The 26,301-nt window shown below is 39.3% G+C and overlaps 1 protein-coding gene across 8 annotated transcripts in view; it reads left to right on the top strand.

Moving 5' to 3' along the window:
- FHIT (fragile histidine triad diadenosine triphosphatase) overlaps positions 1-26,301 on the top strand; it is a 1,391,990-nt gene that overhangs the window by 609,636 nt on the left and 756,053 nt on the right. For 7 of the 8 annotated variants that reach the window (XM_026500340.3, XM_026500338.4, XM_057311857.1 and 4 more), the window contains one exon: positions 18,315-18,434. In XM_026500340.3, coding sequence (XP_026356125.1) covers positions 18,332-18,434 — 103 coding nt within the window. In that variant the 5' untranslated portion in view covers positions 18,315-18,331. Of the gene's footprint in view, positions 1-18,035; positions 18,117-18,314; positions 18,435-26,301 lie in introns of those variants that run through there. The other variant, XM_057311854.1, reaches the window with a different exon arrangement.

Below are 26,301 nucleotides of genomic sequence, written 5' to 3'. Positions count from 1 at the left end.
GTGGAAACATCAACAAAGAAATAATAGAACCTTATTAAATGAGAAACTGTCCAAAAAATGCATTTAACAAAATCGAAGGCAGGCGGAGAAATCCCAGCCACAGCGACCTGAGAAAAATGTCATCTGAGAATTTAGCTGTAACAGAGTGCTCCTCGGTAAATGTGCACTTCTTGGTGACAGTGACAAATTTTTTGTAATCCTTGCTAACTGCACCCTCAAAATGGGTTAATGTTTTCTTGCTTTGTGCTGAATTTCATAGAAATAAGTGCCCCCTAGGGAAATTTTAATTGTCTCTCTTTTTTTTCTCATTAATTTGCTGTACAGTTGAAAATTAATACTACTGTGGATTTACAGAATTTGCTAATTAGTAAGAAGCTTGACATTTACTAATGTAAAACTATGAATAAACCTACTAATTTAAAAATTATGTCACCGTCAGAATGTTCCCATGGAAGCTGGAAGCCCAGAGAAAAATGTGGTCTTTAGATATTTATTAACAAGGTGATTAGTCAGAGGATTACCATAGGACATGTTATTTCAGTGCTAGAAGTTTATTATTCATGTTCCTAATTCAAAGAGTTGAGATTCTGGGAGTTACACGTGTTATCGGATCCTTCGCCTGAAATGGATAGAACTCTCTCAGCACCGCCATGAAAGCTTTCTCTGGGTCACCAGTCTAAAGAACTAAAATGAAAAATAGGTTATGCATGTCATGCAGCAACTCTAATTGATTGGTAATGATGATCTCGAAAGTTTTGTTAGGAAAATCATGCCCAGCTACGTCCTCGTTGATTAGTGATGTCCATTGTTGGTACTGGGAGGAGGAAGGCACAGTGCCAGGCATGGCCCCTTCCCAACGAAAACAAAACCAGGCGGTGAGCTGACCAAGGACCTTTTATTCTTTTCGTGGAGGATAAGTGTTCTTTGGGAATCTATGGTTAGTGGGGACAATGTTCTTCTTCCCAGACATGGTGACAGGAGGAATAAATATTGGAGCCCTAGAACTTGAAGGGAAGCATGCTGAATGAAACTCTGAATCATGAAAAGGCTTCATGTGTCCATCTGTGTCTCAGGGAAGCAGGGCGGGGAGATCCCAGGAGGCGGAGTGGTGGTTCAGAGTGGCAGGGTCTAGAGTGCACCCTTCTGCCTCGTCAGCATCGATTCTGCGTGGGGTTTCAGTCAGCTTGTGCGGTGGCCTACCGAGGACTGTCAAGAGAGGACTTGTGCCAACAAAGCCTCTGTCCTGGCAGGACTCTTGGAGGAAGTGTCATCTAAACAAAATCTTTTGAAACTGGGATACAAATTTTTCAAGAGAGAAAAAAAACAAACCATTTGCTGCTTTTTTGAAAAGCAACGACCCTTTCTCACTTTGGTCATTAAACCAAGGTTCAAATGTGTAGGTTTCTTGGAGCTGGCATCTGAAATATTTTAAAAGCAAGAGGCTTTAAGATGATAAAACTCTAGAGATGCCGCTTTGGGAGAATACTCATCGTGCTTTTCCTAAGACTCCAAATCCATTCAACAATACAGATGCTCTTAATTAGTGATTGCTTGTCAGCCTTTTAATTATTGTGTTTTGCAGCCCACTTGGCAATGGAAGTTGCCGTAAATTACCCTTAGCAACAGCACACTCTCGGGGTAGAGTTGCCCTGAACTCTGCATGCCCTGCCATGTCCTCAGTGAACTGAGTGGGCACGTGGGGCAGAGCCACGTGGAGAGTCAAAGGGCTTGATTATGCCCTTGGCCTCTCTGTCGGGCCTTTAGATATCAGGCACGGCCACCCTGTGGGCTCTGAGTAATCCTTTCCACTTGTGGAAAACCAGACTGACTCTGTAGGCAGCCACACATGTGCGCTTGAAAATGAATTCCTTTCCTGACGTGTCTTTTTCTGTGTTTGTGTTCTTCCTGTCCCTTGCTCTTCTCACCCACCTGGAGGCAGACGTGTGCAGTGATCATTTACATTGCAAGTTTAGCAAGTGACACAATGTGGGCAGAAGATCTTCCTTAGTGCTGCTGGAAGGAGAGAGGAGTCCAGGGTCTGATGCCCTGTGTACAGATCTTAGCACCGCCTTCTACGTGCCGAGTGGACTTAGTCCAGTGACTCACACTCCCAGTGCTTTCTCTGTAAAATCCAAATGATGAAAAGCTATCACAAGGGTATGGAGAGGATTAAGTGAGATACTTACATAAAGTGTTGAGCGTTATGCCTGGTTTACAGCAAGGGCTGCAGGACTCTCCATGTTGTTAGTATGACTAACAAGTACCCATATTAAATAAGTTACTGCATAGGTTTTCCATCTCTACGTGATGGATATCAGTGAGAGGTGCTCTTGATGGCATTGTAAATGCGGACCCCCAAGTACTTTCAGAAATGTCTTTTATTAGCTTTCAAAAACTGTGAACACATTCTAATCTCTGGGCACAGTCCTCCCTAGACAGTGTTCAACATGGTGTTCATTGGGGAAAAGGAGGAAGCAGCTACTCAGGACACAGGTTTGACATCTGGGGGAGGCCACTGCTCCTAACCTCTCATGCTGGTCTTCATTGCCTTTGGGGGGGGGGTCTCCATTCCCCCAAAGCTGTCCCGTGCTCTCATCTTGCCCTGCGTTTTTCTGAGCAGTACTTGATAACCTTTACTGAGAGAGGCTTTGGGCTCTTAGCGAACGGTAGCCTTGATCAAGTCATTTGACTTCTATGGGTTTTGTTTTCTCACTACTGTACAGGCTGTTGGGGTTCAAATGAGCTAATGTAGGTCAAGTGTCTAACATAGGCTCTGGCATACAGGGATATTCAATCAATTCTCATTTGTTGTCATCGGTACGAGGTTCTAGCTGCTATAAAAGGATATTAAGTCCAGAAAGAGATGAATTTCAGGTCAGTCCCCTCTTCCCTCATTAACTACAAAGACATCCTTGTCATAGTTTCAGGGGGGACCAGCTCATTCTTCATCCTTTATCTTTCTGTCTCCTATGGATCAGGGCCTGTCTTTCTTAGGTACTCAGAAAACTGTATAGATGTCACTTAATATTTACCCAGCACCTTTTGTGTTTGGGACAATATGCTGGACACTGTGGGAGACATCAAGGAAGGTTTGTATACAGATAGATCACCTAGAAGATTCTTTTGAAGTCAGGAGGAGATCAAAAGTAGCAGTAAGAAAATGACCAATTAGTCTTCTCTTTGAGAACTCTCAGCTCCAGTAAGTCCTTAAACAAGTGATGAGGAGAACAAGAAAGAATGAAACAGTACAGTGTTATTATAAGGGAGGTAATAGCCAGTATGTAAATGAGTACGACCACGCAGGAAAGCTGTGTGAATCATACGACCAAAGCGAATGCATAATAGCCACCCTGCAAACTCCAGCTTTCCTGCAGAAGCTTGCCTGTGGACAGAAACGTCCCACCTGGTCTGAACAGTGGAGGCACGTGATGGGATTCAGGTGTGGGTCTCGGAGTGCCTGCTCATTAGTGTTCGATGGTGCTCCCTAGTAGGCGGTCGGAGCCTCATTACTGTTCTTAAGAGTAAACTAATATTAAGAGTTCTGAATTTCCAAATGGTGACAAATAGAATGAAGAGGTAATGAGATGGGTAGGAACAGAGATCCCCTGATGAGTGCCCATCATGGTGAGAGGATAAGAAAAAGAGAAAAACACCACTGTCAATCCAAGAGATACTGAGAAATACCTGTTTGGGTCTGGCATGGGGGAAGTGAGGAGGCATTTTTCAGGCAATGAAATTGGAACCACCCTGGATGGAGCCTTGCGTAGTGCTGTGCTGCAAAAGCCATGAGGGGAAAGAAGGGTCACACTGGGACCGACTTCAAATCCAGTTTTAGTTCCTATTTTATGATGGCAAAATATACAGAAGTGGGGACTGGGAGGGAGTTCTGTTTCAAGACCCCATGAGTGAGAACCTGTCATGACTGCTGCTGCCTCAGTAAGGTCTGGCCAAGGAGATCTAGAAGTTACGGGTTGCCTTCTTGGGATTTCATTTGACCCACATCTGCGGACCTCCAGGAGAAGCCAGTGGATAACTTGAATGGCCTTGGGTTAAGGCCTTGAATTTACATCTTAATGTCAGGTGAATTTTCCATATGCTATTGAACAGGATAGAAGGAAGGACTTCAGACATTCCTGAACTTGCACCCTTACTAGATCTTACCACCTGAAGTGGACTGTTAAATCATAGATTTTATCAGTCATGTAATTATCTTCTGAATAGTGCAATTAGAAATTGCTGAATATGGTAGAACACCTAAAATAGAAGTACATCCATCGATAGATGATGAGTGATACCTAGCTGTAGCTGACACTGCCTTACCTTTCCATTTTAGCCAAAACCTGTGAGTGGCATGGCTTCACCACAAAACCCAGACACTCCATGTCAGTTAAAAAGTGGTGGAATCATTTTTCGTGTGTCGCGATAATCATTGCCTTTTGTTCATTTGCACTGGGAGCTTCAGTCTGTTCGATGTTAATGTTTAAAATTTAACAATTTGGTCAATTTTTTTTGGTATTTCAAAAAAAATTTTTTAACATGCTAGAAACCTTAAAGTTAAAGAGCCTTGGGTGTCTCTTAACCTCTGAGAGGCCTGTGCACAAGAGGATGTTACGTGAGGTTTCTGCTTCTGGAAGATCACAGTGGGCTTTGATGTACTATACAGACTTTTGGCACTGGCTCGGAGTTGGGGTCCCTGCGCTACTCTCCAGCCTGTGGAGATGAACTCTTAGGAGTCTTTTGTGATTAATATGAAGAGTATAGTATGAATGGAAATGCAGTAGTAAATTTGGTAACTCTAGAAGGATCCATGACATTAAGGTGATTTTTTTTTTCCTTTTTAAAGATTTTATTGAGAGAGAGAGAGAGAGAGCGCGCGTGCGCGCGCGCACAAGCGGGGGGAGGGGCAGAGGCAGAGGGAAAAGCAGACTCCCTGCTGAGCTGGGAACTCAACACCTCAACAGGGGGCTCGATTCCAGGGCTCTGGGATCCTGACCTGGGCCAAAGGCAGATGCTTAACTGACTGAGCCACCCAAGTGCCCCAGGTGTTGTTTGTTTGTTTGTTTGTTTTTTCTAACTGGAAAATCTCTTCCTTAAATATTACAAAAAAATTTTTTTTGAGTATAGTTGATGCACAGTGTTACATTTGTTTCAGGTTTACAGCATAATGATTCTATAGTCTGTTACACTATGCTCACCACAAGTGTAACTACCATCTGTCATCGTAAAGTATCGTTTTACTATCCTAACCTGTAAATTCCCCTCTGCTATTGCAGTACATGTGAAGATACAGTTTGGGCTATTTTTACTGCTAAGATGACTCTCAGCCTCCATCAGACCAAGCAGCCATGCCATACTTTGTCCTTCAGTTTAGAAATCTGCTTCCTTTTTATTCAAGCGTCTGTCTCTCCCTCTTGAGCTGGTTATCTACAAACACAGGCTGTTGACTTTCTAAATGATTCTAGGCCTCAATACTGGTGTTATAGACCTTCACCACCTGTGTTTGGTTTGGCAGGAAACAGTTTTTAAGTGACATAAATAATTTTGAATTTTATACATTTTTGCACATATGGTACTGTATTTAATACTCAAGGTCAAGTTGAAGTGTAAAATACATACACGTCATCTTTTCATTCTATTTCTCTTTCTTTACGCCATGAAAAGAACTTTAGGAGCAAATACGTTTTATAGGTGGTCTCTTTTTAAAGAACAGGTCTCCAGTGCGTCAGCGGGGAGAAGGGGGCTGGTAATTCATATTACTCGAGATACTTGAAAATAATTCTTTGGAAAGCTTCTCCAGTGCATGGTCATGGTAGAAAATGAAAGTATATGGAAAAGACAATAAAATTATTTGAACCCCATTTTGTCACAGGAAAATCATCCTGAATTTCCAGATTTCCCCTAGTATATGTACACACACAAATGATTTTAAAAATTGTTTACTCGTACTCTGAAAATGACTATTTATATTATAAATATAAGGTTATATATAATTTAAGGTTATATAATGTAATTATATAAATATAAGGTTCTATATAATCATATAAATACAGGGTTATATATTATAATTACATAAATACAAGGTTGTATATATATATATCATAAATATAAGATTTTATTTTATTTGTATTTTATTCTCTCCCTGTATGAATCAGCTACAAAGCAGATGTCATTATTGATTGGAGGGTGGTGGCGAGAATATAACCGTTCCAGGGAGTTCTGGGGCAGGCAGTATAGGGCGTAAGTGAAAATCCTTGTCAGGATGTTGGCAGTGAATAGGCAGGAGTAAAGGGTTCTTGGGCCTCACTGCACACGAGGATTACCCTGAGAACTCTTCAAAACAAAGTGACCCAAAGGATGCCCAGGTGTAACCCAGGCCAATTAAAATATGTGGGGGTGAGTTGTTGGTGAGGATGTTCAGAAACTAGAACCTTCATTCACTGATGGTGGTAATGTAAAATGCTAGAGTCCCTAAGGAAAACCACTTGGCAGTTCCCCAAAATGTTCCATATAGAGTTTCTATATGACCCAGCAATTCCACTCCTAGGTGTACACCCAGAGAGAACTGGAAACCTAGGCTAACACAAAAGCTTGCACCTGAATGGTCATAGCAGAACTATTCATGATAGCCCCAAAGTAGAAGTAACTCAAATGTCCACCAATTCATTAATGGTTAAAAAAAAAAAAAAGTCTGTACATACAATGGGGTGGGATTCAGCCTTTAAAAGGAGTGAAGTGCTGACACCTACAACATGGGTGGACATTGAAACATTACGCCAAGTGAAAGAGGCCAGACACAAAAGGCTACATATTGTAGAATTGCATTTATATGAAATGTCCAGAATAGGCCAATACAGAAACAGAAAGTAGATTAATGGTTGCCATGGGCTGTGTAGAGGGGAACGGGGAAGCCACTGCTAATGGATGTGGTGTTTCTTTTTGGAGTGAAGAAAATATTTGGCAAGTGATCCAGGGGTCCTTGGGATTGAGCCCCATGATGGGTTCCCTTCTCAGCGGAGAACCTACTTCTCCCTCTCCCTCTGCTTCTCCCCCTGCTTGTGCTCTCTCTCTGTCAAATAAAATCTTTTAAAAAAGTGAAATTTGAAAATTGAACACTCTGTAGCTTAAATCTTTCTCATCACAAACTTCTCATCACTCATTGAATGAAATCCCAAATGAGGCCTTGCAGGATCTGGTCCCTACTTATCTTTGAACTTCTCTCCTCACCTTTCTCTTTTGCTGCTGTTCTTAGACCCTGCTGTCCCTCCTACCCCTCTTTTCTTTCCATTCCTTTAAGAGCTGGAGCTCATTCTTACCTTGGCACGTGTTGTTTCCACAGAACACTATCTCTCGACACTCACCTATAGCGAGCTCCTCATTCGAGTCCCAGATCAAATGTTTAGCTCCCTTTCCATCACCACTAAACCCATTACTTCAACCCCCTCCAAGTCACTACCTACTTCAGCATTCGAATTATTTCCTTTAAAACAAAATCAGAAATATTTCAGCTTGCTGATTGGTTTGTGGTCTCTACCATGTACTGATCCTCTTCACCCTGCACCTAGAATGCCCCATGAGAATAGGGGCCTGGTCTGGCACGTTCACCACTAGAACAGTATTTAGAAAGTGGTAAATATATAATAAGTACTTGTTGGCTGAATAAGTGATTCGTTTAATGAGGAACCAATTCAAGGAAAGACTTGCTAAGTGTAGGCAATCTCTGAATACTTTTGTAGGAGAAGGGGAAGGAGCCAGGGGAGTGAGATCAGAGTTGGTTAACAAGCAAAAATTGCAACACATGAATGTGACAGGGGAGAGGGGAGGAGGAGAGGTTGCTGATGAAGTGAGATCTTGAAAAAGCAGTTGGCATTTTGAAATGCCTCTGTGTTTTCTGTTTATAAATAGCTGAGCTTCAGTTTTTGTTTTTTGGATTTTTTTTTTTTTTTGACTTGTTAACAATTGAAAATTTTTCTTTAGTGACACCATAGGTTGATGACTTAATCTACATTACTAAAAGTTGTTTTTTCTTTGTATAAAGATCTTACGGGTACACTTTTATTTGCTTGAATTCTGAGACACTTCAGACTGTCTTCTCTTTCTCTTTGTTCTTGTCACCTTCTTGTGGGATGTTCTTATACTGGCTCCTGTGGAATTTTGACATATGCCTGTAAGTTTAGAATGCTTTATAAGTCATCTAAGCCTAAATTATGTCTCCAACTATCCATTTACATGTCTTGATTGTTGTCCAAATCCTCAATAAAATATATTTGAGAGCCTGGCCAGCTGAAAATAGGCTGTTCCTCAGTGAGATGACAGGTCCTCTTTCCTGGTAGGATTGCTCTTAGGATTCGTTAGCCAGCAGCTCTTCTAGCTCACTTACGTTTTTGGTGAACCTTTGAGTCCCCAGTTTTTAAATGCAGTGAATTGGAATTGAAGAATATTTACCAGTTGGTAAAGGACCTGGAGTTATTCGCAGTGTGGTTTCTTCTGATGACTCTGAAAGACAATTGGTCACGTCTTGTAGTATTGGTCGAGATTCCTGCCATTTGCTGAGTGGATATAAAAATAGCATGTGACTTTTAAAGTAAATCTTATCATGCCCAACCATAATGGAATAACACATTTATTTTTCAAGGTGAAAGATAACATTTTCATTCTTTCAACCAAAAGACAGTATTTCTTTTTTGATGTGTCAGGCTTCTTGGGTGCCTTGGAGATGTCCATTTTCATGGCAGACTGTTTGAGCTAGAATAGTCATTTCCCCTTACATTATATTCCTGAGGAATAAAAAAATTTTTACTAGAGATTTGGAGAATCAAAGAATACCCAATGCTGACAAAGTTATGGGAAAATAAGTATTTTGCCTATATTATTTTTGAAGGTAAATGTTTTTAAACCTTTTGTGAGAGACATTTAGCAGTACATATCAATAGCTCTGAAGGTTCAGTATCCTTTGAACACAGTGACGCTCAAATCTAGGAATTGAGCTCAAAGAGATACACACATGTTGCTGTATGAGACACATTCCTCATAGTGTTGTCAGGAGGATTAAGTAAGTTGTTATATAGAAATCACTTGGAATGAAAATATTGAGTATGGTATTAGCTATTTCTATTTTATCAGGTGCTTTTTTTTTCCCCCCTTTAAGTAGGCTTCAAGCCCAGTGTGGAGCCTAATGTGGGGCTTGAACTCATGACCTTGAGATCAAGACCTGAGCTGAGGATCAAGTCAGTAGCTTAACCTGAGCCACCCAGGTGCCCCTCAGGTGCTACTTTTTTTTTTTTTTTTTTTTTTTTAAAGATTTTTTATTTATTTATTCGAGAGAGACAGCCAGCGAGAGAGGGAACACAAGCAGGGGGAGTGGGAGAGGAAGAAGCAGGCTCATAGCGGAGGAGCCTGATGTGGGGCTCGATCCCACAACGCCGGGATCACGCCCTGAGCCGAAGGCAGACACTTAACCGCTGTGCCACCCAGGCACCCCAGGTGCTACTTTTTAACTGACACTGCTCTACCCCCAATGTGGAAAGGATAGCGGTCACCTAGTGGTAGTTCAGTACCAAATATATGGTTTTACTTGTTTTTTAATTTAATAATTCTGCACTATTTATATGGAAGTACTCTTCTAAGCAATTTGGCAATATTATGTGTTAGCTGGCAGTTAACAATTATTTGTTGAATAAAAGTCGGCATTACTTTTTTGTTTGTTTTGTTTGGGTTTTTTTTTATTTTTTTAATTTTTATATTATGTTAGTCACCATACAGTACATCCCTGGTTTCTGATGTAAAGTTCGATGATTCATTAGTTGGGTATAACACCCAGTGCACCATGCAATACGTGTTTTGTTTGTTTGTTAAGATTTTCTTGGAGAAAGAGTGAGAGCAGGAGGAGGGGCACAGGGAGAAGCAGGCTCCCTGCTGAGCATGGAGGGAGCCCACCTCAGGGCTCAATCCCAGGACCCTGAGATCATGACCTGAGCTGAAGGCAGACACTTAACCCAGCCACCCCTGGCATTACTTTTTGACAGCATAAAATACCAATACCAATATGATGACTAGCTTTATAAAATACTTACTAAATGCTTTATGTGTGTCCTGGAGAAAAAGGTACTGTTGTTCTCCCCATTTCACAGACTGACCCTTTAGCTGTGTTCTTAACATCATCATCCCAGAGGTTCTGCTAGAGTCAGGCTAGGAAGGAGCTTAAGAATCTGTTGTTTCAGAAAAGCTCCCGGTGATTTTTCATTGGAACTAGTGTTCTAGGGAAGTGCTTCTCAAACTTTAATGTACGTAAAGCACAACTTGGAATCTTGTTTAAATACAGAACGATGCCGTTGGTTCAGGGGGAGCCTGGGAATCGGCATTTCTCACATCTCTTTGGGGATGCAGATCTTGTTGGCCAGCGGACCACATTTTGAGTAGCCAGCCTATTACCTTGTTGGGGAAATAAGACTTGAAATGTGTCCCAAAGAAATCATTTGCTTTGGGGAAAAGAGAGAGAGTAATGAAATGGGCTCCTGGTGGTCTGTTGGGTAAGATTTTGCATTCTCATGGGCCTGGTCTGGTGGGTGCCTTTGCTAAAGTCCTGACCTTCTCAAACTTGGATTGTTGGGTTTTGAGGGGTCCTCCCATTCTCAAAGAGGAGTTTATATTCTGTCTTCTCCACTTGACCAAATAATATAATGTAATAGACGTAGGCATGCGTTCCGGATCACCAGCTGACTGTCCTACAAGAGTATTGCCATGTGGTTTTGGCACCAAATGATTCCCTAATGTGACAGTTATCTTTAACTGAGAGATTCTGAAAGTGGGGTCTCTCAAGTCCTAGGTTCCTAAATTTGGGAAATCCTTGCAAAGAGTTTGTATGCTCCCCAAATAGTATCCTCTAAAGGAGACCATCTGAGGTTCACAGTGAATCTGAGTAAGCCACTTGACCTGCCAGCTTACTCAGTATCTCTAAAATGAGGGGAACTGAATCTATGCAGTCTTGGAGGGCCTTTTCTGTTCAGTTCTGTACAGTTGATTTTTCTTTGGGGGGACAAGGTTAGAGGCATATGGCAGTTATTTTAGTAAGACATTAACATCACATTTGAAAGCAAACCAGGGAGAAACCTGATCTACCCTGAAGTGAGTGGTTGTCATGTCCCGTTGTTAATGGTTGGGAAATTTAGCATTTTAGAGCATTTGCTTTTGTGCCCATTGAACCTTATTTCACCACGAATTAGGTTACCTATCTAGCCCTACCAGAAAATGACTGATCAAATCCACCGAGTCACAAAACTAAATGTGAATAGTCAGTAGAGACCTTTTCATCACTTCCTTTCTCCGTACTAAATTTTGAAGACAAAGTTCTAAAAATAACTACATGCTGCCAGCTGCTGCGAGAGAGGCAGAGACAGGTTATAGTGGGTAGAGAGGAAAAGAGGGGGTACAAATAACTTTGACAGCTGAAAGGATGGAAAATAGAGACTGATTTAATACCTTGAAGGCATATATTTTTAGTTCAAGATAACAGACGTAATTATTAAGGAATATAAATTAAAGAACTGGCTAAAAGCATAAGACTTTAGGTGTTCATTAATATGCTATTGTTTACAAACAGACACATGCAGATCTCAGTCCCTGTTTGTGGAGTCGCCTTCTATTTCTGTCTTAGCTGAGGCTGCTGAAAAGCCTAAGGAGACCTAAAGCTTAGACGGAGGTCCCTAACCTGGTGCTTGGTTTTCTGGGTGCCAGAAGGTGTCATCTCCATATTTGTTAAGTAACAGAGATCCCAGGAGATGATTTTCCTCTGGGAATTCAACAGAAGATTGGTACATCCAGCCTTCTTGTTGGGTTAAAAAAAAAAAATCAGCAATTTTTACTTTAGCTTAAAATAAAATTGCTTTTGGTCATCTTCACATGAGAGGAAAGTATTTAATATTTATCTCAGCCTTGCAGACAGTTTGAGATCCTGGAGATGCAGGAATCTTCCCATCACACAATATTGGCTCTTATCCTTTGCTCTACTTTTGTTCCCTTTATGGTTGCTGGAGTGTTTTTCTTCTCCACTGAAATTAAAACTTGAGGAAGCATGTCTGCTAGCAGCACAAATGGGCAAAATTTTACTACGATTACAGAAGAGACTGAATTGGATTTGGGCAAAGAGATATACTACCATTTTTGGTAATACTTCATGTGACCTAGTGACCTGCGCTTTGTGCATTCCATCATCCAGTGTTTTCAGAGGAGATCTCTGAGGGTACCAATAAAAACCCAGCATATCAGTAACTACATGAAATTCCAAAGCTCTATTATTTCAACGCATCAGAAGGTAAACCGGGGGGGGGGGGGGATGGGTAAGATACCTGAAAGAGACCTAAGGGTGTAAGAATATGCCAAGGGACTGAGAGATGGGTCTGCTTTCATGACGGGGAAATTGAGCACTAGTTTAGACTGTGATAAGAATAATCTCTATTGAAAGGAACTAGGTTGCCGAATTTTCCTACCCACAGGAAGAAATTTGATCCTAGTCAGTGGAAGGTAGGAAGGAGAAAAAAGTGAAAGAGCAGATGGAAACAGAGGTGAGATAGGATGTTCCAAATAAGCTCAAAGAATAACCGGCATAAATATCTGCGGGTTAAACTAATCAAGACAGATTGTCCCACGGATAGGAAACAAAATGCTATATTATTTATGAAATACATTTCAAAGGGCCCAGTCTAATGATAAGGGGATGGAAAAAGTTATGCTTGTCAAATACAAACAAAGAGAAAAGGAGCAGTAGTTCAGGGGAGTGACATGAGTAGGAGCATATGCACGTGCCAAAGTGCAGAAGCCAGGGCCTGATGCCCTTTGACAGGGATTCAACGATCGTACCTAGAAATCCAGCGCCATCTTTTCAGAAGCCGATGAAATAAGAGTAAGCAGGGGAAGAACAGATTTGGGTAACAGTTGATGAGTTTGGTTTACCATGTGTATAGAACTTCTCAACCAATGCAAAATTTATTGTTCTTAGTGCTTTAAACTACAGCACTTTAAAATCAGTCATCGTTAGCAGAAATATCCCGAATGTTTGGAAACAAAAAGACCTACAAAATAACCCTCAGGTGAAATGGGAAATGATAACAAGAATAGCAAAATTTTACCACTGAGTAATAAAAGCACCAAAGGTCAACGTTTGAGAGAGCTAGTAATGGAATACTTTGAAGGCACTGTATAGCTTTTGTTACCTAGGAGGAAAATAGAAAGTCTGAAACCCCATAAGCTCAATGTTTGACTCAAGTAATTAGAGAAAAACTGTGACATGATAAATCTGAAGAAACAAGGAAGGAAGAAAAAAGGGGAAAGAATTTTATTGCAGAAAATAAGCAATAAACTAGAGATTATTAATAAGAGCAAAGAACTAGAAAAAAGTTTTTTGAAGCTTAATAGGCTAGATATAATTCCAGGAAAACTGATAAAAAATATACATATGAATAAGTACCTTTTATCTACAAAATAGGTAAAAGAAATAATTATGAATTATTAATCTATTAAAAAAAAGAATGAATTTTTTTTTTTACCAATAAAGATCAATTTAGGCGAAAAAATGATTTAGGATAAATTTAGGCTAAAAAATTGATGCAAGGAAAAAATGTAATCAGTAACCATGAAATAAATTGTAATGCTTATCAAAACAATTCTGTGGTGTAAAAATGGGCCTAGACAGTTTGACAAGTAGTTTTATTTAAATCTCAAGGAACAGAAAATCCTTGTTTATACAACTTCTTATAGAACAAAGAAGAGCCAACCTATAAGTTTGATTTTTTTTTAAACAAAACTAGGTAAATATTATTGGCTAACTTCATTTATGGCATGAAATAACACTAAAACTTCAAATCTAGCAGTGTATTAAAAATAATTGTGACTAAGTTTAATTTTTCATGAGTGAAAGGATGTTTCAGCATTTAAAAAAGTGTTACCATAATTTATCACATTAATGACAAAGAACAAGACATTGTATGATCAATGACAAAAAACATTTAATAAAACTAAGTTCTTTTTCTTTTTTTGAATAGAATCAACCCTTAGCAGACTTAAAATGGAGGGTTTTTTGTTTTGTTTTGTTTTTAAGCTGGGTAAAGCTTTTGTACTAAAAACCTATGGCAGCTATCATTTTTAGTGGAACAAACAAACATTCCCTCATTCCCTTTAAGGTTGGGAACAAGACGAGGATGTCTGTGTTACTTGTACCTTTCAGCATTTTACCAGATACCTGACCAACGCAGCCAGACAAACCAACAAAAGTAGAAAGATTGAAGTGAGAGAGATAATTGTCATTATTTCTAAGTAAAATCATTTATATAGATAACCAAAGAGAATCAGAAACTATTAATAGCAATACAAGGGTTCAGCTAGGTTGCCAGCTTGTAAGAGCAAAATATAAAAATCAATAGCTTTCCTCTGTATTGGGAAAAACCAATTATAAACTATGATGATGATAAGATATCATTTATAATAGTGACATAAACTAAAAGCTATCTAGGAATAAATTTAAGAATTCATAAAACATGTAAGGGAAATTTAAAGCCCTATGACCAGAGTTTTATTATGGTATTATAGAGCATAAATGCAGCATACATAAATGGATTGGTTGAATATTGTGAAGGTGTCATATTTCTTCAATTAAAATTTAAAATCAGTGTAATTCTAATCAGCATCTCAGGAATAATTTTTTCAAGGGGCAGAGTTGAATCTAAAATTTATATGGGTGAATAAAGAAGGATCCTCCTTTTACAAGGCATTAACGTTATATAACAGGAGTTGCCAAACTACAGCCCAGAAGCCAAGTCCAGGCTGCTGCCTCTTCTTATTAATAAAGTTTTATTGGGACACAGCACATCCGTTTATTATGTATTGTCTTTGGTTGCTTTTATACTGCCGTAACAGGGTCGAGTAGTTTTCATAAAAGACTGTGTGACCTGCTGAATCTGGCCCTTTAGAGAAAACATTTGGCACCCCTGTTCTTTAGCATCTATCATAGAATCAGAATATTTTAAGTGCAGACTCATTCCTTTGTACATAAGGGGATTTGGTGTAATTATTCCCAGCAATCGATGCTAGGAAAATGGTTTCACAAAAGTAAAACAACAACAACACATTTTTGTGTTTCATACCATAAGCAAAGTTCCAAGTGGATTAATACCTAACTATTAAGAATGAAGCTGTAAAGCCGGGAGACAAAAATTTAAGACTGTATTTTTATAACCTTGTGGTAGAGAAGGGTTTGTTACGTAAGAGTCACAGAGCACAGACCGTAAATAATTGATGAATACATCAAAATGAATGCTTTTTGTTTAATGGATCATATGATAGGAAAACTAACAGATGGTGAAAATATAATTGTCATGTTTAAAAGACCAAGATCAATATTTAAATATACAAGGGTCTCTGAAAAATGAGAAAATAGCAGGGAGGAAACCCATACAAAAGAGAGCAAAGTATGAATTGGCAATACAAGGAGAAATACCCATTACACATGTCACGTTGGAGACTAAGTAAAATTAAGAGATTCCATTTTGCCTCTCAGACCATAACAGTTAGGAAATCAGAATCCCAAGTGCTGGCAAGGATGGGAGAAAATAGAAATCTGCATCTATTGCTTCTGGGAATGCAAACTGGTGCATTTATTTTAGAAAATCCAGATATTAAGACCAAATAATGGGACTCTAGCTTACATACTAGGGAACTCTAGGTAAGGTGGTCACCACAGTTGTATTTGTGGTACAGATGGGAGACAAGCTAATTCTTCAGCACTAGAGGGACAGGTAAGAAAAATTACAGTGTAATATAGTGAGAGTGAATAAGCAGTAGAAAGGAATGAATTATATCTACTTAGAGAAACATGAATGAGTTTCTAAAACTGTTGGGAAAAAAAGGGCAGAATGATCTTTAAAGCATGATACGATTTATGTACAAATTATAAAAACCTGCAAAAGCCCTACATATTTTTGACATGGGAAATATTTATAAAAATGCAATTAAGATGATAAACAACACATTAATTATGAAAAAGTGAAGCTCTGTGGTGGAAAGAATGGGGCTGGGCATAGGGATGAAGGAGAAATGGTAAGAGAAACCGAAAACCAGATGAAGAGCTTTTCAGAGACTCCTAATAGGCGCTCACCAACTGGAGCCTGTGCTTAAGTCAATTCTATACAGTCATCCTTGAGAGGAAACTCATTCTGGGCACGTTACTCCTCACAGCATTGTTAGATCCTGGTGTTCAAACAATGTCCTAGGAATGGGGGTCTCTGTCTTGGCTCTGCCTGACTCAGTGTCAGCTCTCTCAGAGTCAGGCAGACTCTACTCCGTGTAACTTCTAGTTGTACTGTCATGTCCTACCAGATTGGCAGCTCTGCAGGAAGAAAGTTCTTTCCCTGTGGTTTCAGCAGTAATCTTCTCATGGATCTCCTTTTTTAAGTGTTTCATTTTTTTTGTCCTGTGTCCACTCCTGAGCCAGTCACATGACAGAGGTCTAAGGATGTCTGGATCACTTTCCTGTCCCTACAATCAGGCAGTGGGAATAGTCCCACAAACAGAATATAGTGGGGTATTACCCAAAGAAAAATCAGAGTGGTATAGCCAGACATACAGAAAGTAGAAGCTGGGCAGGCAAAAAGAAACCTCACGCCAAGAGTTGTGGTGGAATTGAATCAATGATGTTTGCAGAATGACTGAAATGAAGTGCCATGTTTATTTTAGAAAAATGGGGGGAAATGCATGAAGGTCAGCTCTAAATATCTGAAGCACTACCACTTGCATGCTCCTTGTTTTATATGGCCCTAAGGCATAAATTCATGATAAACAGGCTTGGTAGAAAGGGCAGCTATGTAATTGCTGGAATTGTCTTAGAAGCAATGGGTAGTGAACTTCCCACTACTGGGTATACTCAAGCATAGGCTAGCCAGCTTGTTTGCCATGATTCTGTAGGGAAGGACCCAAGGATTGGAAGACTAGTTGGGTTTGATCATGGTTCTGAATCATCTGGACAGCTTATTCAAATATAGATTGCTTGGCCCTTCTCCCAGAGTTTCTGGTGTGGTAGGTCCAGAGTAGGACTTCAGAATTCACATTTCTAATTAGTTCCCAGGTGATGCTTATGTTGCTTGTCCGGGAAATACACCTTGAGAACCCACTGGATTAGACCAATGTCCTTACTGGCCTTTCATGAGCTAGTTGTAAATGTTCTGAAAACCAGTATTTGTACCATTGAGGCAGGCCTTCCATTTTATGTCTTTGTCCCTGAAATGTTAGGCTCTCTCTATGTGGGTACTTCTAGATGACCGTAGATGACATGACCTGTATCTTTTGAGTAATTGAGAACATTAGGGTCATTAAACAATTATACATTTATTGTTATGCTTTATAAAACAGTCAACCATTTTCTGACATTATCCTTTTTATAATCCTATTTCTGGTTTCCCATGGGTTGATCTATTTTCATAGTTTTACAGTGGGATGGTTTCTAAATTAGAAAAATGAATGGTTTCCCAAGAAGATTGTGTCTTAGTCATTCAGAAAGTAACTTTGTCATGTATAGGCATCTGACTGTTGGAAAATCATTACCTCGTACCCCAGTTGCCAAGTGCCAAATATTTCTTCAACCACCCCTCCACCCCCACGGCTTTCCCCAAAAAAGATGATATGGAACATTGCACACGTCTTGCTGCATCCTGGCTCCGCATCAGCCAGGAGTTGTTCTCATTCTTGAGCTCTGTTTTGTCCTTTGTTTTTCTCAAAATTTTTCCCTTTAATTTTGGAATTTTTACTCTAATAGTTTTCTCAGCGTGCTCATGTTTTTGTAGTTGTAGGCAAGGTCAAATGGTGTTTGTACTTTTTCTAAATCGCTTTTATATAAACAGAAATAAAACCATTTGAGAAAACATTTACAATTTAAATGATTTATAGTTAATGCTTAACAATTAAAAATTTCAGCTTAGCAAAGATGGTGAAATGAAGGGGTAAAAATAAGCCAACAGGTAGGACCTAGCAGGTTTGGGTTAAAGTGACAACTTGAATCGCAGAGGGATTTAAGAAGACTTTTTTGTGGTCCATGTGCAAGCTTCTGCTTGAAAACACTCCAAGCAAGGCAATGCTGGGTAAGGAGAGGACACTGTATGTTGGGAGGACTTGCCCAGAATCCATCTTCGTGGACCTTAAGTGGGGAACAGCTTCAATGGTGTCTTTGCAACTAAGAATCTGTAATGATGGAATTTGCTTTCTTTAAAGTTGTGTATAATCTGGGTTTCTCATCTGAGTTTTATAAAAGCTCATTTCTAAATCATTTTCTCTTTCAGGCTTCAACTGTGAGGAAATGTCATTCAGATTTGGCCAACACCTCATCAAGCCCTCTGTGGTTTTTCTCAAAACAGAACTGTCCTTTGCGCTTGTGAACAGGAAACCTGTGGTACCAGGACGTATCCTTTTTTTTTTTTTTTTTTTTTTTTTAAGAGAGGGAAAATAAAAAGCCTCTGAACTTGACAGACCAAAGGACTACAGCATGACCTCCAATGTCCACCCTCCAAGGTAAACAAAGAATCCACCTTCCTCCCCCTTTGGAGAAACCAGGTAAGATGTTGCATTTATTCCGAATCCAGTTGGTGGCACCAGTAATATGCTTGATCAACGTTGCAGAACTTCTGAAAAGAGTTGCTTAGCAACCGTGGTTTTGGAGGTGAATTTTTACTTGACCTTTTCACTATCGTCGCTGTGTAAATACGTAGGTGCTTCTGAAGGGGGCCCAATGAATATCATGAGTGCTTTGTTTTCAGTTATCAATTGTGAATATTAATAGTAAGAGAGATTGGGTGGCACTTCTGTGATGTGGAAAATAAGGTATTACCTGAAGATTTGAGATTGACTTGGTGTCTTTACCTCTTAGAGATTATTCAAGCAAATTCGTACACATAAATATACCTTCAAAACAGTTGTTTTTGTTTTAGGATCTGAAATATCCTTTTTTTTTTTTTTTTTTTTTCTTGGAGAGCATCGCAACTTCTAGATCGTTGTCCAGTGTCACTGATGATAGAGCTCTTTTATTTCCCTCTGACTATCGAGTTGTAGTCTTTCCTCCTATTGACTTCAGTGGAAGGTTTATTCTTTGCTGTGGGAGCAGCAGGAACTGGTGAAATAATCTGGAGTTATTTTTATGTTGCTGAAAGTATCACTCGTGACTGTGTGCATATGACTTTTGCACTGACTCTTCAGAGTTTTTTTTTCTGTTTTCCCTCTAATTTATTATGCAGAGTGCAACAAAGTATAAAATTTCATATTTTAAGATAATAAATATTTTCCATACTATAACATGATTTCACTTTGAAATAAATGTTTCCATAATTCTGAATCTGTAAATATGTCAAGATTTTTTTTCTGGAGTAATATATATACATTTACCCACCATGGGAATTTTCAAGGTGTTTGAGAACTTTAGGAATAATCGTCTTTCTTGGCCGTGGAACTGTTGTACATCGGAAATAATAGTAATAAAACATACACCAAAAGATAATTGTGGTTTTATGATAGATGCCCAAATTCCTCGAATTTAATTTTAGCTAAATAAATTGTTAATTTATAAAACTAATGATCACAGCAGTAAACTAAATGATATATGAATGACTACTTGATATTTAACTCTTCTTTTAAATGTATAAAAAATAGTCTACATTATAAACACTCAATATTAGAAAATATTCCTCTATTGAAGTAAAAATAAAAAATAGAATGGTTCAGAGGTTTTAGAGGAAGGTCCTCTGAGAAAGAACAATTTCCAAGTCGTATACCAATTTTATATTGAGTTCTTCTAAAAGACTGTGAAGTTCTTAAAATAACAGAAGTGTTTTATTTTTTCATTTGATCTTGCTGCAAGTTTGTGGTTGTCTTTTTCCTCTGAGGAATTTTTTTTTTTTTTTAAGAAAATGCTTGAGAATTCCGGTGTCAGAAGAATATGGTTGAAATGCCATAGACACCTGTTTTAGTGCCAGCTTTCATTGACTTCTATCTTCTATCAAAGAGGGGACCTGGAATGAAATGCATTTTAATACCTTGACCTGGAAAAGTGTGAGGCTGCCGAGATGTACTGGCTTTTTAATGGTTAATAATGGATTGAATTTAGCTTTGTGATTTTTTTTTTTAACATATTTATATACTGATAGTAAGAAACTTGACTTTTCATGGTCTTTTTGAACCCATCTGGCGTGTGTGATACAAGACGTGGGTCATATGCATGTTTCCGCTTCTAGGGAAATGCCTATTCTGAACAGTGAGCGGTTAATGACTGATAACTGGTTTTGTTCCAGACAGCACTGGAATTGCCATTTTGGAAATGGGGCCTGGTCAGTTCTCATATCTTTGAGTAAATGCCAGGGACACGGGGGATATTGTATTAAAATGAACAAACCTAAGTTTGTTTGGAAAGTAGCAAGAAGGAGCCAACCTTTTCTGGGGATAACAGAACCAGGACATTTTTATAATTTGTATACTCTGTGAGGCTATTTCATATCTGCAGGGTATAAAGGGGTCTCAGGGCCAGTAGATAATGTATTCAGACAATCCTTTTTATATGATGATTTTGTGATTTTTTTTTTTCTAAAATTTTACTTTACCTTTGTAAACTTGGTTAGGTGGTAACTGTGAGAAGAATCTTAATACATTACTCATTTGCCTGCAGAAAGTGATATTCTTTTGTGATTTGGGAATTGAAGCTGTGGCTGGCTCTGCCCACTAACATTTCATAAAATAAATGGTGAGAAGCAGCAGGCTTTAATCTTCCCCCAGTGATCTCTTCTGTCTGCCCTAGATCAGCCCCTTTGTGTGGGTCTCCCAGGTCTTCCAGCTCCCTGTACCCTGCCCTCTCCCGGACTTCACTGGGTCCCATACCTCATTCTAGATCTCAGCTCCCATCCTCTCTCTCCTTCCTATTCCCTTGCGAACAAACTACTAATGAATATAATCTTGTTTTTGGTTTTGGGTTTTGTTTTTGTTTTTAGGATAAAGTCCAAACTCTTTAGCATAGTCTTAAAAGATTTTCATTATTTTGACTCAGCCTTCCCCCTTTCCAACTATTTCCTAAAGAGATGTTGCCTTTCCCTTCACCATGTTCCCCCCACCCTTGACCCTGCCTGTCTGTGCATGGGGAGATCCTTCCTATCCTTTTTTGTTTGAGCTAAGATGTTTTGATACCTGCCTTGCCCTCTCAGGAAAAAATAGAGTCCTTTCTGTGACCCTTGGCTCCTTATTTGCATGTTGATTCATGCAGTAGTTTATTCCTGAGCCCCTACTCTGTTCCAGGCACAGGGGCAAACACTTAACCAGTCTGCCGCATCTCAGAACTATGTGCATTCTTGTTTGACTCTGTGCTGAGTCCTTAGTTCCTGGAAAGGGGTGGGGCAGGACCTGCTCTTGCACAGCTCTTTTTCCTCAGCATCCAAAGTCCTATCTTGACTGAATTTAAAATGAAACGATAAACATCAGGATCAAATGGATCATTTCAGTGGAGGGGGGCAACAAGGGTCCATGGAAATCCTGCCTTTTCAGTATTCCCAAACACCAGCCAAATCTTGTTCCATTTTATTCCAGGTTTTTTAGTATCCTATTCAAGCTGAATTTTTTAAACTTTCCCTTCCTGCTTTGCCAGTTGCAATCTTGTTTACATTTCTGTGTTACAGGTGTACAGAGTTAAGTGTAAAAGTGGTGAATGAATTGATGGCAGATGGGGAAAGATTCTTTTTTTTTTTTTTTTTGGCATGTTAATTTTCAGTGGACATGTCTGCATCTTAAGGGCTGGATATTGGCATTTTATGTGAATGGGAAAAATTTATTTTGTATTTATGATGATTTCTTTTAAAAACAGAGTATTTAGGTGGCCTTTGGGGAATGTGCCATTCATGAGACTTGTAAATGTCATCTTTCAACTTGTGTGCTCTCCAACATTTTGCTCCTTCTCCCCAACCCTTTTTTTTCTTATGACTTTGCTCACTGACTTTTTCATACCTTTCAGAGGAGGAAAAGAACTGTCAGATCAGGGGCCAAAGATAAGCTTTTGAAGCAAGACTATTTGCTTCATTCTCAAAAGACCCACTTCAATCCCTCCTTGTCCCCACCTAAAGCAAATACTTCTGTTCGTTGCAAACAGTGTTTAAAGCTGATTGAATAGGCTTTGGCCTCTGTGGTGCAACACTCCAGAAGGATATGTCAGAACGTCTTTAATCCATTAATTTCTTGTTACTGGAAAATGCTTTTCAGAGTGTCTTGGTGAGAGAACAGAAGCATTTTGGAGATTGCATCTTCAGAATTCTGCAGTGGACGTTTTATTCATGTACCTCAGTGCGGTCCAGCTATTGTCCGTGGCTTAAATAAATTCGAACCAGTATGGTTAATACTTTACCGAACCCCATTCCCTTGCATTATGCTATGTCCCATCTTGAGCATGAAAAATGAATTTGAGCATTAGTGGAATCCATTTAGGGACTGGGGCTTTTATTGTAAATAAAATTATTCATTTGTTATGTCCTGTTGTTTTCAGCAGACTGTGTATTGATCTTTGGATTGCTCTTCAGAATGGCATAAGGAGCTCTAACGTAAGGGGAACATGGCAACATTTGTGAACGGGTTGAATGCGGCATGTAATGACAGAGATAAACCTAGCTCGCTGGCCATACTGTATTATACAAATCATTTGTCAACAGTTTATTGAATCGGTTATTAAAAAAAGCAGACTTTTCCAAACAGGAGCATCGCACACCGAATGTTATCAAGTCCAGACAGTGTTCGGAAGATGCGTTGAGGACAGCCTTATGAAGTGTATTTGTGAAGAATTTGACTGTAACTTGAAAGACATTTCTGCTGAATATTAGAAACAAAAGTTTGGCACAATGGGAATTGTGCTCTAAGGTCCCACTTTAATACATAAAAAAGAAAACTCTGGCAAATGCCTTCCAATATACAATTTTACCTTTCTGAAAGAGCAAGTTTGCTGTTTTTAGACCATTGCCATGTTGAGTACTCCTGAAGTGAATGAACAAATAATAAAAATAGCCTCATTACTTAACAGTGCTGCTTATGGACTGGATGCTATAGATAAAAGTGCCCTTTTAGTTCTTCCATAAAAATCAGAAATATTTGTCATTTCCTGTGTAGGTTGTAATCTTGTGAATTTCTTTAATTGTTCAGGAAACTGCAGTTATTAGTGATCTGATGATCTTTCATTTCTGAAAAGAGTTTCTTTTTAAACCTTCCTGTGCAAATAAAATGAGCACAAGCACTATATTAATATCCTTATTACTAAAGATAGTTTTTCTTTCTTAACATTTCCCTAAGCGTGTCTTTCCCTCCACCCTGTGCATGCCTGTTGTATAGCTTCAAATATGCTTGACGAGATGTTCAAGGACAATCTTGCTGTCCTTTGTCCTGAGCTGCAGTGGGGTAAGTTGGTTTTCTTATGGTCATATTTTTCTTCCCTTTATTTGGCGGGTTATTGCGTTCAAGAGTTCTGCATGTAGCAGTGATGTTTCAGTTAGAGCATTCTTTCTCCTGTTTCTGTGGGGAAGGCTTCCATATAAATGTTTGCTTACCCTTGGGTCTGTAGTTAGAAACGGTTTTCAATGGCATTGGTCAGCAGGAACAGAAGAAGCTCTTGGATGCTTTTATCATTCACTAAGTTGACTGACCTCTTTTTTCAGTGTCTAGAACCTGCCAGAGATGATCCTGGCAACCCCCATTGCAAGACAAACCTTGTGTGACCCTCATCCGTCTCGACTTGTCATCTGAGGAATTAGTGCACAGAGAGCAAATACATTTTATCGCAAACACCTCTTCTGCAGTTGGTAGTGAGCTCACAGTGTTAAGGAGGATTCTGAGGCCGCATGCAGGGTCAGTGGGCAGTCACTGTCATGGGTACCAGAGGAGAAGGAGGAGCCCTCCTGGCCGAGCTCTTCCTCTCCTAGGTTTATTTTTTGTTCTTGGAGTGGAGACTGGCATCTTTGTTTTTATAGTAGACAGAATGATGGATTGTTGGCACCTCCCACTGAAGGAATTAATAGATGCTTTGGATGTGTGCAGGGAATGTTTGAAATTGGATGGAGAAAAATGTGCAGATTTTATATACTTTGTCCTGACCCATTCAAATAAAGGTGACTCACCCGTGAAACAGGGTGCATAAAGCATGTGCATATTGGTCTCCAGACCTCATCCTGGCCTCTTCCCACTGTCCACTGTCTCTCCCTGGCTCCTTGCTGACTCTGGCTGATGAGGATATGCGTGCAGTGGCCTTGTGGTTCACTTGGCCCCTGTTCTTAATTACTGAGTTCTAGCTGATTTTCCTTGACCTTGACCTGTTCTGAGAATAGGATTTACCTTCTAGCTTCAGGCCCTGCTGTGAATGGAGTGAGATGGGCTGGTCTGTCCATGGTCATGCATTAAAGGAGGGAAATACGGAATTCAACTGGCTTTTTAGTATTTAGGAAGTTCCTGCATTTTCTCCAAATTGCACAACCCTATAGAATCACTTTCACAACAGGAAAAAGATAACTTTACAATCTGACTGTCTATATAAAATATAACTGTTGGTGTGTGAGTGTGGAGACCAGGGAGGGCAGTATTAGGGGTGCTTTCTCTCCAGCTGTAGGAAATGGTAGGATGATAATTAAATGTATTAAAATAACAAGTGGAATATTTCTCCTATTAGGTGCAAGAAGGAATATCCTATAACATGGCAAGCCATTCCCCATTTCTATTTATTTCTGTGTGAAACTTTCCTCAGGTAATTTTAAACTGTCATGGTTAACAATTACTGAACTCTGTTCATTATATTCTGGGCATATTTTTGACCTGCTTCCCATGCAAGTCATCAGATTGTGAGGAATAGGGAAAGGCTAGTCCTGGTGTTGCCAGCCTTGCACTTGTAACAGAACATAATTAGAAGTAACGAATGAAATAATACATCATTATTCATAAGAAATGTCATGTAATTAACTTAAATAATGCAAAATATATTCTAATTTCCATTTGGAATGAAAATAGATTTGTTAGAACATCAGTAGGCAGTTAATGTTTATCTTATATTTTCATACACATATCAAAACTGTTACAATCTATTGAATGAATAAACATGGATTTTCTACAACACAATAAGTCAAGATAGCTTTCTTTTGCTAATAGAGTCTTCTGTATATTCCTCATTTATTATATATACATAGTTTGTATATATGTTCAGTTTTTAGAATTAGCATAATTTATATTTATTGCAAATTAATGATCTAATTTATTTACTTAGCTTCCATTTCTTGTCTCAAACTAATTGACTGAAAAAAATAACTATAAATTTGCAAATAGCTCTTGGGCACAAATTCTAAATGGGCCTTATCCTAAGAATGCTCTACAATACTAGATATCTGAACTAGTTTTGTGTTCTAAATTATTTTCCTGGGATTTCCTTCAAATGTGCTTCTGAAGTCTTGGTTTGGCATAGATGTACCCACAGTGGGGGCTCAGGATGTGGGTGGATATGTCTTAGGCAGAGGAGTTATTTTTATATGCAAACAATTAGCAGGACACATGGCACTGACCAATGTTAAGGTAGTTCCTGAAAGCTCTCTGCTGTGTCAGACACCAACCTATTAATTTCTGCGTGGTGGAGAGGTTTGGAGAGCCCCAGGGGAGGAGGCAAAGAGGAAGAAGCAGTACTCAGGGAGCGGTACCTACGAAGTATTTTGGTAGTTTAACAACAGGAACAGACGTGTCAGTGGACATCTCGGTGACAGCCCTGGTGGTAGACAGATGAAGACTAATAGGGAGAAGCTGCCGTGAGACCCTTGGGCTTAAACCTGGTGTGTGTTCTTCAATACCATTGAGTCTAGCAGGATAATAGATTCACCAATGAATTAAAAACAACAGCATTCTTTGTTTCAAATGACCACCTTTCTGACATGAACTGGTAGCTGTCACACAACGATTTAGGGGAAAGCGTAGCTGTAGCAGGAGACTGAGGCAGTGTCCTCTGTCTTTCTTGTGTGTGTGTGTTTCTGTGTGGTGGTGGTGAAGAGTGTATATATACACATATGTTAATATCTTTTGTTAAAAGTATTTTAGAAATAAATGTTAAATAGTACTTTAGGATGAGCGATGCATTGTTGGAGTCCCTGCTTTGCTTTGTCCTTGGGAGCAGTTGAAATGGGAGGGTTGAGTCTCAGCCAACGGTGGTCCTCATTCACGGGAGTCAGGACTTCCTTACCCAGGACTCTTAATCCTCATTCCATCCTTCTTTCCACCCCCTCTAGCTGCCATCCCATG

This window comes from Ursus arctos, unplaced genomic scaffold (assembly GCF_023065955.2).
Source record: "Ursus arctos isolate Adak ecotype North America unplaced genomic scaffold, UrsArc2.0 scaffold_14, whole genome shotgun sequence".
Classification (NCBI taxonomy): Eukaryota; Metazoa; Chordata; class Mammalia; order Carnivora; family Ursidae; genus Ursus; species Ursus arctos.
The sequence above is the reverse complement of the archived record's forward strand: the minus strand, read 5'-3'. Positions and strand labels throughout refer to the sequence as shown.